This window comes from Salvelinus alpinus, chromosome 20, assembly GCF_045679555.1.
Source record: "Salvelinus alpinus chromosome 20, SLU_Salpinus.1, whole genome shotgun sequence".
Classification (NCBI taxonomy): domain Eukaryota; kingdom Metazoa; phylum Chordata; class Actinopteri; order Salmoniformes; family Salmonidae; genus Salvelinus; species Salvelinus alpinus.
In genome coordinates this window covers 51,079,898-51,095,320 of record NC_092105.1, presented here as the reverse complement: position 1 = coordinate 51,095,320, position 15,423 = coordinate 51,079,898, and the positions used below count along the sequence as shown (strand labels likewise).

The following is a 15,423-nucleotide window of genomic DNA, read 5'->3' as shown; positions in this document are numbered from 1 at the left end:
AAAGTGGAAGCAGGAAGTGAGTAATAGGAAGTGTCCGGGAAACCTACCTGAATGGTGGAAGCCGCAGCTAACCTGCACAGCTCTCATCTCGCAGTCGAAGCGCACCGCCCCCGGGGGATAAGTGGTGATCTTACTGGCGTCCTTTTCCCCTCGCTCACTGTTCCCGTCTGCAAAGGCAAACAGGCCATCAGTCAGGTAGACAGAGGGAAGGAGGGAGCAGGGAGGAGAGAGAGGGGGGGGGGGTTAAGAAAGATGGAGAACTCTGTTGGTAGCTTCAGAGATGGGTGTCTCAGGATCGGAGCAACAACAGTCCTGGAGCAAGAAAGAGAGGGAAGCTGGAAGGAGCAAGTCATTCTGAGGAAAAAAAAAGGGAGAAAAGGACAATGAAGTCATGCAAAAAGAAGGTAGAAATAAGGTAAAAGCTCTCAAAACCTCAAAGAGCAGGACCTCTCTTTGTGGGAGGACATTTGGTGGGGGGGTTGATTCAAGTTCAATTTCAATGTGACGTATCACTTGCAGGTGCGTTTGACTCCTAACTACACGGCAACAGGACCCAGAGCTTAGTGATGTTCTTTCCAGCTGCATTTATTTAAAAATGTTCTGTATAAAAGTGTAATGTGAGTTTGGTGTGTCAATGGCTTTCATAGGGGTCCTATTGTTTCAGAGGTCATAATGGTGGGTGAGAGGAACCGGGTGGATGAACGCCCATGCATTAGTGATCATAGAACAGTGTTTCTCAACCCCATTCTATACCAAGGACTGACACGTTATGGTCTTCCTCTTTTTATACTGAACAAAAATATAACATACAACAATTTAAAAGATTTTACTGAGTTTACAGTTCTTATAAAGAAATCAGTCAATTGAAATCAATTCATTTGGCACTAATCTACGAATTTCAAATGAATGGAAATTTAGATATGCATCTTTTGGTCAGACACATAAAAATAAAAAAGCAGGGGTGTGGATCAGAAAGCCAGTCAGTATCTGGTGTGACATCCATTTGCCTCATGCACTGCGACACATTTCAAGATTTAATGTCACATTCACAAGTACAGTGAAATGCCATTCTTGCAAATTCAAAACCCAACAATGCAATAATCAATAACAATGTATTACTAGATAAAAAACTTGAAATAAGAATGGAAAATATGAAATACAAAGTACATAAGTAAGCATACTATATACAGAAAATATTTAACAAGTCAGTTCCAATACCATATTTAAATGTGTATACTGGATACTGGAGTGATGGAGGTAAATATGTGTAGGGGTAAGGGGCTTAGGCAACAGGGTATAAGATAAACAGAGTAGCAGTAGCTTGTATGCGAGTGGGTGTGAGGCAGTATAAGATAATGTACATATTATGTGCGAGTGAGAAAATGGAGTGTTTGTGTGTTGGAGTGACAGTGTCTGTGAGTGTGTAGGGCCCTGAGTGTGCATAGAGACAGTGCAAAGATTTAAATAAAAAGGTAAATAAAAGACAGAAGGTTAACTCCGATAGTCCGTGTATCTATTTGGTTAACTATTTATTCGTCATATTTCTTGAAGCTGTTCAAGAGACTGTTGGTGTCAGGATTGATGCACTGGTACCTCTTGCCATGCAGCAGCAGAGAAAAGTCTTCGGCTTGGGTGGTTGGAGCCTGAATTTTTCAGGCCTTCTTTTCACACTGCCTGATATAGAGGTCCTGGATGGCAGGGAGCCCGGCCCTAGTGATGTACTAACACTCTGTAGTGCCATGCGATCGAGGGCAAAGCTATTGCCATACCAAGCAGTGATGCAGCCAGTCAATATGCTCTCAATGGCACAGCTGTAGAACCTTTTGAGGACCAATGCCAAACTGTTTCAACCTTCTGAAGGGGAAGAGGCACTTTCGCCCCTTCATCACTACTGTGCGTGTGTTTTAAGTCCTTAGTTATTTGGACACCGAGGAACATGAAGCTTTCTAGCTGCTCCACTGCCGCCCCGTTGATGTGGATGGGGGCGTGCTTGTCCCCCAGTTTCCTGTAGTCCACGATCAGCTCCTTGGTCTTGCTGACATTGAGGTGTTGTTTCTCTGGCATCACACTGCCAGGTCACTGACCTCCACCCTGTAGGCTGACTCATTCCCCAATGATCAGGCCTACCACCGTTGTGTCGTCAGCGAACTTGATAATGGCATTGGAGTTGTGCGTGGCCACACAGTCCTGGGTGAACAGCACAGGAGGGGACTAAGCACACAACCCTGTGGGATCCCTGTGTTAAGGGTTAGCGTGGCGGAGGTGATGTTGCCTACCCTCACCACCTGGGTTCGGCCCATCAGGAATTCCAGGATTCAGTTGTAGAGGGATGTGTTCAAACACAGAGTCCTAACCTTGGTGACAAGCTTGGAGGGGACAATTCTGTAGTCAATGAAAAGCATTCTCCCTTAAGTACTCAAATAAAATACAAATGTATTTGACACAAGAGTCGAAAACAACAGGTGTAGACAGTACCGTGAAATACGAGCAGCAGTAAACTAACAATAGTGAGGCTATACAGTCATGGCCAAAAGTTTTGAGAATGACACAAATATTAATTTCCACAAAGTTTGCTGCTTCAGTGTCTTTAGAAATTAATGTCAGATGTTACTATGGAATACTGAAGTATAATTACAAGCATTTCATTAGTGTCAAAGGCTTTTATTGACAAGTACATGAAGTTGATGCAAAGAGTCAATATTTGCAGTGCTGACCCTTCTTTTTCAAGACCTCTGCAATCCATCCTGGCATGCTGTCAATTAACTTCTGGGCCACATCCTGACTGATGGCAGCCCATTCTTGCATAATCAATGCTTGGAGTTTGTCAGAATTTGTGTGTTTTTGTTTGTCCACCTGCCTCTTGAGGATTGACCACAAGTTCTCAATGGGATTAAGGTCTTGGGAGTTTCCTGGCCATGGCCCAAAATACCGATGTTTTGTTCCCCGAGCCACTTAGTTATCACTTTTGCCTGACGGCAAGGTGCTCCATCATGCTGGAAAAGGCAATGTTCGTCACCAAACTGTTACTGCATGGTTGGGAGAAGTTTATCTAGAAGGATGTTGGTACCATTATTTATTCATGGCTGTGTTCTTAGGCAAAATTGTGAGTGAGCCCACTCCCTTGGCTGAAGCATGAATGGTCTCAGGATGCTTTACTGTTGGCATGACACAGGACTGACGGTAGCGTTCACCTTGTCTTCTCCGGACAAGCTTTTTTCCGGATGCCCCAAACAATCGAAAATGACTTTACCCCAGTCCTCAGCAGTCCAATCCCTGTACCTTTTGCAGAATATCAATCTGTCCCTGATGTTTTTTCTGGAGAGAAGTGGCTTCTTTGCTGCCCTTCTTGACACCAGGCCATCCTCCAAAAGTCTTCGCCTCACTGTGCGTGCAGGTGCACTCACACCTGCCTGCTGCCATTCCTGAGCAAGCTCTGTACTGGTGGTGCACCGATCCCGCAGCTGAATCAACTTTAGGAGACGGTCCTGGCGCTTGCTGGACTGTCTTGGGCGCCCTGAAGCCTTCTTCACAACAATTGAACCGCTCTCCTTGAAGTTCTTGATGATCCAATAAATGGTTGATTTAGGTGCACTCAACCATGATTGACAGAGGACGAACAATGATTCCAAGCACCACCCTCCTTTTGAAGCTTCCAGTCTGTTATTCGAACTCAATCAGCATGACAGAGTGATCTCCAGCCTTGTCCTCATCAACACTCACACCTGTGTTAACGAGAGAATCACTGACATGATGTCAGCTGGTCCTTTTGTGGCAGGGCTGAAAATGCAGTGGAAATATTTTTGGGGAATTCAGTTCATTTGCATGGCAGAGGGACTTTGCAATTAATTGCAATTCATCTGATCACTCTCCATAACATTCTGGAGTATATGCAAATTGCCATCATACAAACTGAGGCAGCAGACTGAAAATGTATATTTGTGTCATTCTCAAAACTTTGCCACGACTGTATACAGGGGGTACCGGTTAGTCAAGGTAATTGAGATAACATGTACATATAGGTAGAGTTATTAAAGTGACTATGCATAGATAATAACAGAGAGTAGCAGCAGCGTCAAAGAGGGGGGGGCAATGCAAATAGTCTGGGTAGCCATTTCATTATATGTTCAGGAGTCTTATGGCTTGGGGGTAGAAGCTGTTTAGAAGCATTTTGGACCTAAACTTGGCGCTTCGGTCCCGCTTGCTGTGCGGTATTAGAGAGAACAGGGGTGGCAGGTGGCTTAGTGGTTAGAGCGTTGGGCCAGTAACCGAAAGGTTGCTAGATCGAATTCCCGAACAGACGCTGTTCCAAGGCCGTCATTGTAATTAAGAATTTGTTCTCAACTGACTTGCCTAGTTAAATAAAGGTTAAATAAAAAATTATAAAAAATAAATAAAAAGAACAGTCTATGACTAGGGTGGCTGGAGTCTGACAATTTTTAGGGTCTTCCTCTGACACCGCCTGATATAGAGGTCCTGGATGGCCGGAGGTCGAGCAGTTGCCATACCAGGCAGTGATGCAACAAGTCAGGATGCTCTCGATGGTTCAGCTACAGAATTTGAGGATCTGAGGACACATACCAAATATGTTTGGTCTCCTGAGGGGGAATAGGCTTTGTCGTGCCCTCTTCATGACTGTCTTAGTGTGTTTGGACCATGATAGTTTGTTGGTGATGTGGACACCAAGGAATTTGAAGCTCTCAACCTGTTCCACTACAGCCTGTTGATGAGAATGGGGGCGTGCTCGGTCCTCCTTTTCCTGAAGTCCACAATCATCTCCTTTGTCTTGATCACATTGAGGGAGAGGTTGTTGTCCTTGCACCACACGGTCAGGTCTCTGATTTCCTCCCTATTGGCTGTCTCGTCGTTGTCAGTGATCAGGCCTACCACTGTTGTGTCATGGGCAAACTTAATGGTGGTGTTGGAGTCGTGCCTGGCCATGCAGTCATGAGTGAAAAGTGAGCAGACGAGAGGACTGAACACGCATCCCTGAGGGGCCCCATTGTTGAGGATCAGCGTGGCGGATGTGTTGTTAACTACCCTTACCACCTGGGGGCGTCCCGTCAGGAAGTCCAGGATCCAGTTGCAGAGGGAGGTGTTAAGTCCCAGGGTCCTTAGCTTAGGGATGAGCTTTGAGGGCACTACGGTGTTGAATGCTGAGCTGTAGTCAATTAAAAGCATTCTCACATAGGTGTTCCTTTTGTCCAGGTGTGAAAAGGCAGAAAACCAGTCAGTATGTGGTGACCACCATTTGCCTCATGCAGAGCATCACAACTCCTTCGCATTGAGTTGATGAGGCTGTTGATTGTGGCCTGTGGAATGTTGTCCCACTCTTCAATGGCTGTGCGAATTTCCTGGATATGGGCGGGAACATGTTGTCGTACACGTCAAACCAGAGCATCTCAAACATGCTCAATGCGTGACATGTCTGGTGAGTATGCGGGCCATGTCCGGTGAGTATGCAGGCCATTTTCAGCTTTCAGGAATAGTGTACAGATCCTTGTGACATGGGGCTGTGCATTATCATGCTGAAACATGAGGTGATGGCGGTGGTTGAATGGCACAACAATGGGCCTCAAGATCTTGTCACGGTATCGCTGTGCATTCAAATTGCCATCGGTAAAATGCAAATGTGTTTGTTGTCCATAGCTTATGCCTTGCCCATACCATAACCCCACTGCCACCATGTGGCACTCTGTTCACACCGTTAACATAAGCAAACCGTGCTCCCACACAATGTCATTTACGTGGTCTGCGGTTGAGAGGCCGGATGGACGTACTGCCAAATTCTCTAAAACGACATTGGAGGCGGCTTACGGTAGATCATTCAATTTCCTGGCAACAGCTGTTGTGGACTTTCCTGCAATCAGCATGCCAACTGCAAGCTCCCTCAAAATTTGAAACATCTGTGGCATTGTGTTGTGTGACAAAACTGCACATTTTAGAGTGGCCTTTTATTTTCCCCAGCGCAAGGTGCACCTGTGTAACAATCATGCTGTTTAGCTTCTTGATATGTCACAACTGTCAGGTGGATGGATTATCTTGGCAAAGGAGAAATGCTCACTAAACAGGGACATAAACAAATTTGTGCACAAAATTTGAGAGGAAAACATTTACGTATGGAACATTTCTGGGATATTTTATTTCAGCTCATGAAACATGGGACCAACAGTTAACATGCTGCATTAATATTTTTGTTCAGTATTTAAATTAACACATGAACTAACTGCTGGATTAGTCAGCATAGACCTCACAGACTTACGCATGTCCATGGACCAGGGTTCAGTAGATGGACACTATAAAAGGAAGATTTTCCTTTCGCCTCAAGGGGGGTGCGAATTCGGGTACACGATCACACCCTCTCCCCTTGATGCTTTACCTTTATAACAGCATTATATCCTATATTTAACTAAGTGACATCCTAAAGAAAATCCATCGTCCCTCAGTCTTTTCTATTCAGTGTCAATACCTACACTCTCAACCTCACAAACATCAACTGTGGGGTGGAAGAGGGAAAGATCCTAGTATATAATAATCCTAATGGGTTAACCAGTGTGACATACTAATCTCGATTAAGAATAGTCTCTTTCACATCTTCCATCTGCACTTTCCTCTAAAACGTAGTTTATTGCTTCCAAATATAACCACAGGGCACCGACACCATCTATTTATACCGATTAGTGACTATCCATGGAGGATATTTCAAATGCATCCTGTTCAGATATAAAACAACTTTGTTCTTTCATTTATGACTATAAATACTCAATTGAAAGCCTATGCTGACGTCTGGGATGACATGAAATAAGCACAATTGGTGTCAGAAGTCGATCCGTCACATCTTCTCTCTGACCTACCTATCACGTAATTGTCGAGGCGCTATGACAACGCCTGCTGTTTCACCTGCATCTAATTCTGGTGTCAGACGAAGGCCATTGAAAGAAAAATCGACTCTCCTGCTTAGAGATTGCTGTTCAATCGAGTTAAACTGATATTGATTTTTCTTTAACAAAAGTACTGCGTTGCCGTCCAAGGACTAAAGTGCCGAAGCAGAAGAACAATTAATGTAATAGACACCCAATTGTTTCTTATTCTCTCTCTCCCTCGGTTCACCCTTTGTATTGATACTAATGCACCAAAGAAAGAGGAAACCTATTCAGAAGGGTCTTTGCTGAAAGGGGCAATCTGCAAATCAAACACTTGCAAATCAGTCATCGTTTTGGGAAACAGCTGGGTGATGGGGCTGGAGATATGTAACTACTCAAATTCATAGGTCAGCGCTATGGATGGAAGGACTGGCTATCCATGAGATCAAAATGATAGTTCTAACCATGTTTTGAGGCAATATAGTGTTTGTTAACAATTGCATTATTTACAAACAGAGGAGTGAAACATGCTTAAATTGTGAGTTCTGATGGGGTTACACAAAGCACAAGTTATATTTATATATATATTTATAAGTTATATTTTTAAAGTAGCAATGGCTATATATCATGAAGTACAAAAAATAAATGTAGTAATGACATTGTCGCAATTACAATTGACATAATTTAATGGCATTTGAAAAATCAACAATTCAACATGTTGTTAATTGCCTTGACCGAAGGTCTATCTTGCATTTGTTCGTCATTATTTTGTTTGTACAGTGCATTCGGAAAGTATTCAGAACCCTTGACCTTTTCAACATTTATTCAAAAATGGATTAAATAGTTTGTTCCTCCCCTCATCAATCTACACACAAAACCCAATAAGTTTTTTACAAACGTTTGCAAATGTATTAAAAATGTAAAACTGAAATACCACATTTACATAAGTATTCAGCCACTTTACTATGTACTTTGTTGAAGCACCTTTGGCAACAATTACAGCCTGGAGTCCTCTTGGGTAATGCTACAAGCTTGGCACACCTGTATTTGGAGAGTTTCTCCCATTCTTCTCTGAAGATCCACTCAAGTTCTGTAGGTTGGATGGGGTGAATCGCTACACAGCTATTTTCAGGTCTTTCGAGAGTTGTTCGATCAGGTTCAAGTCCGGACTCTGGCTGGGCCACTCAATGATATTCAGAGACTTGTCCCGAAGCCAATTGTTGTCGTGGCCGGATGCTTAGGGTCATTGTCCTGTTGGAAGGTGAACCTTTGCCCCAGTCTCTGGAGCAGGTTTTCATCAAGGATCTCTCTGTACTATGCTCCAATCATCTTGACTAGTCTCCCAGTCACTGCCGCTGAAAAATATTCCCACAACATGCTGCCATCACCACGCTTAACTGTTGGGATGGTGTCAGGTTTCCTCCAGACCAGACGCTTGGCATTCAGGCCAAATAGTTCAATCTTGATTTCATCAGACCAGAGAATCTAGTTTCTCATGATCAGAGTCCTTTAGGTGCCTTTTGGCAAACTCCAAGCGGACTGACATATGCCTTTTACTTATTGGCTTCCGTCTGGCCACTCTACCATGGGTGTCCTTCTGGAAGGTTCTTCAATCTCCACAGAGGAACTCTACAGCTCTGTCAGAGTGACCATCGGGTCAACTCCCTGACCAAGGCCCTTCTCCCCCCGATTATTAATTTTGTCGGGGTGGCCAGCTCGATAAAGAGTCTTGGTGGTTCCAAACTTCTTCCATTTAAGAACGATGGAGGCCACTGTTCTTGGGGGCCTTCGATGCTGCAGAAATGTTTTGGTACTCTTCCCCAGATCTGAGCAACGACACAATCCTGTCTGAGCTCTACAGACAATTCCTTCAAAATCATGCCATGGTTTTTCTCTGACATCCATTGTCAACGGTGGGACCTTATATAGACAGCTGTGTGCTTTTCTAAATCATATCCCATCAATTGGGATATACCACAGGTGTACTCCAATCAAGTTGTAGAAACATCAAGTTTGAATAAAGATATACTTGAGCTCAAATTCGTGTTTTATAGCAAAGGCTCTGAATTCTTATGTAAATCAGGCATTTAAAAATATATATATATATATAAATTAGTTTTCGCTTTGTCATTATGGGTTATTGTGTGTAGATGAATGAGGAAAACACTTTATTTAATCAATTTCAGAATAAGGCTGTAACAAAATGTGGGAAAAGTGAAAGGGTCACAAAGTTTGGACACACCTAATTCAAGGCTTTTTCTTTATTTGTATTATTTTCTACATTGTAGAACAACAGCGAAGGCCGTACATACCTACACGTACGCTACGGTCACAAGACGCAGGCCTCCTAATTGTCCCTAGAATTTCTAAGCGAACAGCTGGAGGCAGGGCTTTCTCCTATAGAGCTCCATTTTTATGGAATGGTCTGCCTACCCATGTGAGAGACGCAGACTCGGTCTCAACCTTTAGGTCTTTACTGAAGACTCATCTCTTCAGTGGGTCATATGATTGAGTGTAGTCTGGCCCAGGAGTGTGAAGGTGAACGGAAAGGCTCTGGGTCAACGAACCGCCCTTGCTGTCTCTGCCTGGCCGGTTCCCCTCTCTCCACTGGGATTCTCTGCCTCTAGCCCTATTACAGGGGCTGAGTCACTGGCTTACTGGTGCTCTTCCATGCCGTCCCTAGGAGGGGTGCGTCACTTGAGTGGGTTGAGTCACTGACGTGATCTTCCTGTCTGGGTGATCTCTTGTTCTTAACTGACTTGCCTAGTTAAATAAAGGTTAAATAAAAACATTTAAATGAGGTAGTAACCTGGAATGCATTTCAATTAACAGGTGAGCCTCCTTAAAAGTAAACTTCTGGAATTTCTTTGTGTTGTGAAAAGGTAGGGTGGTAAAAGATCAAGTCCATATTATGGAAAGAACAGCTCAAATAAGCAAAGAGAAACAACAGTCCATCATTACTTTAAGACATGAGGTCAGTCAATACTTTCAAGAACTTCGAAAGTTTCTTCAAGTGCAGTCGCAAAAACCATAAAGCGCTATGATGAAACTTGCTCTCATGAGGACCGCCAAAGGAATGGAAGACCCAGAGTAAGCTCTGCTGCAGAGGATAAGTTCATTAGTTACCAGACTCAGAAATTTCAGCCCAAATAAATGCTTCAGAGTTCAACTAACAAACACATCTCAATATCAACTGTTCAGAGGAGACTGTGTAAATCAGGCCTTCATGGTCAAATTGCAGGAAATAAACCACAACTAAAGGACACCAATAAGAAGAGACTTGCTTGGGCAAAGAAACACGAGCAACAGATATTAGACCGGTGGAAATCTATCCTTTGGTCTGGAATCTAAATTGGGGATTTTTGGTTCCAACCGCTGTGTCTTCATGACACGCGGTGTGGGTGAACGGAAGATCTCTGCATGTATATTTCCAACCGCAAAGCATGGAGGTGTTATGGTGTGGGGATGCTTTGCTGGTGACACGGTCTGTGATTTATTTAGAATAAAGCTACACTTCAATCTGCAGTGATACGCCATCCCATCAGGTCTGGGCTCATTTGTTTTTCAACAGGACAATGACCCAACACACCTCCAGGCTGTGTAAGGGCTATTTACCAAGAAGGAGAGTGATGGAATGCTGCATCAGATGAGCTGGCCTCCACAATCCCTCGACCTCAAACAAATTGAGATGGTTTGGATGAGTCCGACCGCAGAGTGAAGGAAAAGCAGCCAACAAGTGCTCAGCATATGCGTAAAGCATTGCAGGTGATGTTGGTTGAGAGAATGCCAAGAGTGTGCAAAGCTGTCATTAAGGCAACGGGTGGCTATTGATGAATCTCAAATATATTTTGATTTGCTTAACACTTTTTGGGTTACTACAAGATCAAATCACATTTATATATGTCACATGTGCCGAATACAGCCGGTGTAGACCTTACAGTGAAATGCTTACTTACTAACTTTTAACCAACAATGCAGTTAAGAAAAATAACTAAAACAATGAAATAAAAGTAACAAATAATGAAAGAGCAGCAGTAAAATAACTATAGGGAGACTATATACAGGGGGTGCAGGTACAGAGTCAGTGTGCAGGGTCACCGGTTAGTCGAGGTAATTGAGGAAAAATGTACATGTAGAAAGAGTTATTAAAGTGACTATACAAATTGTCTGGGAAGCCATTTGATTAGATGTTCAGGAGTCTTATGGCTTAGGTGTAGAAGCTGTTTAGAAGCCACTTGGACCTAAACGTAGCGCTCCTGTACAGCTTGCCGTGCGGTAGCAGAGAGAACAGTCTATGACTAGGGTGGCAGGAATCTTTGACAGTTTTTAGGGCCTTCCTCTGACACTGCCTGGTATAGAGGTCATGGCAGGAAGCTTGGCCCCAGTGGTGTACTGGGCCATTCGCGCTCTGCAGTTCATTGCGGTTGGAGGCCGAACAGTTGCCATACCTGGCAGTGATGCAACCCATCAGGATGCTCTCGATGGTTCAGCTGTTGATTCCATATGTGTTATTTCATAGTTTTGATGTCTTCACTATTATTCTACAGTCATGGCCAAAAGTTTTGAGAATTACACAAATATTAATTTCCACAAAATGTGCTGCTTCAGTGTTTTTAGATATTTTTCTCAGATGTTACTATGGAATACCGAAGTATAATTACAAGCATTTCATAAGTGTCAAAGGCTTTTATTGACAATTACATGAAGTTGATGCAGAGAGTCAATATTTGCAGTGTTCACCCTTCTTTTTCAAACCCTCTGCAATCTGCCCTGGCATGCTGTCAATTAACTTCTGGGCCACATCCTGACTGATGGCAGCCCATTCTTGCATAATCAATGCTTGGAGTTTGTCAGAATTTGTGGGTTTTAGTTTCTCCACCCGCCTCTTGAGGATTGACCACAAGTTCTCAATGAGATTAAGGTCTGGGGAGTTTCCTGGCCATGGACCCAAAATATCTATGTTTTGTTCTCCGAGCCACTTAGTTATCACTTTTGCCGTATGGCAAGGTGCTCCATCATGCTGGAAAAGGAACTGTTAATCACCAAACTGTTCCTGGATAGTTGGGAGAAGTTGCTCTCTGAGGATGTGTTGGTATCCATTATTTATTCATGGCTGTGTTCTTAGTCAAAATTGTGAGTGAGCCCACTCCCTTGGCTGAGAAGCAACCCCACACATGGTCTCAGGATGCTTTACTGTTGGCATGACACAGGACTGATGGTAGCGCTCACCTTGTCTTCTCCGGACAAGCTTTTTTCCGGATGCCCCAAACAATCTCATCAGAGAAAATGACTTTACCCCAGTCTCAGCAGTCCAAACCCTGTACCTTTTGCAGAATATCATTCTGTCCCTGATGTTTTTCCTGGAGAGAAGTGGCTTCTTTGCTGCCCTTCTTGACACCAGGTCATTCTACAAAAGTCTTTGCCTCACTGTGCGTGCAGATGCACTCACACCTGCCTGCTGCCATTCCTGAGCAAGCTCTGTACTGGTGGTGCCCCGATCCCGCAGCTGAATCAACTTTAGGAGAGGGTCCTGGCGCTTGCAGTACTTTCTTGGGTGCCCTGAAGCTTTCTTCACAACAATTGACCCGCTCTCCTTGAAGTTCTTGATGGTCAGATAAATGATTGATTTAGGTGCAATCATCCTTGCCTGTGATTGCAATCATCCTTGCCTGTGAAGCCCTTTTTGTGCTAAGCAATGATAACAGCACGTGTTTCCTTGCAGGTGACCATGGCTGACAGAGGAAGAACAATGAATCCAAGCACCACCCTCCTTTTGAAGCTCCCAGTCTGTTATTCGAACTCAATCAGCATGACAGAGTGATCTCCAGCCTTGTCCTCGTCAACACTCACACCTGTGTTAACAAGAGAATCACTGACATGATGTCAGCTGGTCCTTTTGTGGCAGGGCTGAAATGCAGTGGAAATGTTTTTTGGGGATTCAGTTCATTTGCATGGCAAAGAGGGACTTGGCAACTAATTGCAATTCATCTGATCACTCTCCATAACATTCTGGAGTATATGCAAATTGACATCATACAAACTGAGGCTGTGTCATTCTCAAAACTTTTGGCCATGACTGTAAAATGTAAAAATTATTTTTAAAAGATAAGAAAAACCCTTGAATGAGTAGGTGTTCAAAAGCTTTTGACCGGTAGTTTAGTGTAGTGTATATATACGTTTGGGGTCACTTAGAAATAGACTGACGAGTTTCAGAATTAAGTTCTTTGTTTCTGGCCATTTTGAGCCTGTAATCGAACCCACAAATGCTGATGCTCCAGATACTCAACTAGTCTAAAGGCCAGATTTACTGCTTCTTTAATAAAAACAGTTTTCAACTGAGCTAACATAATTGCAAAAGGGTTTTCTAAAGATCAAGTAGCCGTTTAAAATGCTAAACTTGGATTAACTAACACAACTTGCCATTGGAACACAGGAGTGATGGTTGCTGATAATGGGCCTCTGTAGGCCTATTCAATTTTCCATAATAAATCTGCCGTTTCCAGCTACAATAGTCATGAACAATGTCTACACTGTATTTCTGATCAATTTTATGTTATTTTAATGGACAAAAAAATTGTCTTCTCTTTCAAAAACAAGGACATTGCTAAGTGACCCCAAACCTTTGAACGGTAGAACATATATGTGTGTGTATGTATGTATGTACAGTTGAAGTCGGAAGATTACATACACTTTGGTTGGAGTCATTAAAACTCCTTTTTCAACCACTCCACAAATGTCTAATTAATAAACTATAGTTTTGGCAAGTCGGTTAGGACATCTACTTCGTGCATGACAAGTCATTTTTCCAACAATTGCTTACAGATTATTTCTCTTATAACTCAGTGTATCACAATTCCAGTGGGTCAGAAGTTTACATACACTGAGCTGACTGTGCCTTTAAACAGCTTGGAAAATTCCAGAAAATTATGTCATGGCTTTAGAAGATTCTGATAGGCTGATTGACATCATTTGAAACAATTGGAGGTGTACCTGTGGATGTATTTCAAGGCCTACCTTCATACTCAGTGCCTCTTTGCTTGACATCATGGGAAAATCAAAAGAAATCAGCCAAGACCTCAGAAAAAATGGTAGACCTCCACAATTCCGGCTCATCCTTGGGAGCAATTTCCAAATGCCTGAAGGTACCACATGCATCTGTACAAACAATAGTAGGCAAGTATAAACACCATTGGACCATGCAGCCGTCATACCGCTCAGGAAGGAGACGCGTTCTGTCTCCTAGAGATGAACGTACGTTGGTGCGAAAAGTGCAAATCAATCCCAGAACAACAGCAAAGGACCTTGCGAAGATGCTGGAGGAAACAGGTACAAAAGTATCTATATCCACAGCAAAACAAGTCCTATATCGACATAACCTGAAAGGCCGCTCAGCAAGGAAGAAGCCACTGCTCCAAACCCGCCATATAAAAAGCCAGACTACGGATTGCAACTGCACATGGGGACAAAGATCTAACTTTTTGGAGAAATGTCATCTGGTCTGATTAAACAAAAATAGAACTGTTTGCCCATAATGACCATCGTTATGTTTGGAGGAAAAAGGGGGAGGCTTGCAAGCCGAAGAACCCCATCCCAACCGTGAAGCACAGGGGTGGCAGCATCATGTTGTGGGTGTGCTTTGCTGCAAGAGGGACTGGTGCACTTCACAAAATAAATGGCATCATGAGGTGGGAAAATTGTGGATATATTGAAGCAACATCTCAAGACATCAGTCAGGAAGTTAAAGCTCGGTCGCAAATGGGTCTTCAAACTGGACAATGACCCCAAGCATACTTCCAAAGTTGTGGCAAAATGGCTTAAGGACAAAAAGTCCTGGTATTGGAGTGATCATCACAAAGCCCTGACCTCAATCCTATAGAACATTTGTGGGCAGAACTGAAAAAGTGTGTGCGAACAAGGAGGCCTACAAACCTGACTCAGTTACACCAGCTCTGTCAGGAGGAATGGGCCAAAATTCACCCAACTTATTGTGGGAAGCTTGTGGAAGGCTACTCGAAACATTTGACCCAAGAAAAACAATTTAAAGGCAATGCTACCAAATACTAATTGAGTGTATGTAAACTTCTGACCCATTGGGAATGTGATGAAAGAAATAAGAGCTGAAATAAATAATTCTCTACTATTATTCTGACATTTCATTCTTAAAATAAAGTGGTGATCCTAACTGACCTAAGACAGGGAATTTTTACGAGGATTAAATGCATTTGTCTAAGGTTTATGTAAACTTCCGACTTCAACTGTGTATCATATTAATGCAAAAGCAGCTTTATGCTGAGAGCCCAGTGTTTCTTCTACTATTACTTGAGCGAGACGCCCTGGCCTGATCCCAGACCTGTTTGTTTGGGCTAAACAGCAGATTTGGGATCTGGCGAAGGAGGATGGTCTACGGTAGTTAAGCTCAACTGGTTTTGCCTCGGGACCCAAATTGAACCAGGGGTTCTCAGTCGCCGACCCCTTAACTATACTGAAGAAAAATTATTCAGAAATCAGTTTAATGTTTAATGTATTTGGCTAAGTTGTATGTAAACTTCCGACATCAACTGTG

General features: G+C 43.2%; 1 protein-coding gene across 26 annotated transcripts in view; it reads right to left on the bottom strand.

Annotated features, from left to right (window-relative positions):
• The window catches only part of LOC139547192 (E3 ubiquitin-protein ligase MYCBP2), a 313,317-nt gene that overhangs the window by 185,027 nt on the left and 112,867 nt on the right, over positions 1-15,423 (bottom strand). For all 26 annotated transcript variants that reach the window (XM_071356258.1, XM_071356266.1, XM_071356259.1 and 23 more), the window contains one exon: positions 48-167. In XM_071356258.1, coding sequence (XP_071212359.1) covers positions 48-167 — 120 coding nt within the window. The remainder of the gene's footprint in view (positions 1-47; positions 168-15,423) is intronic.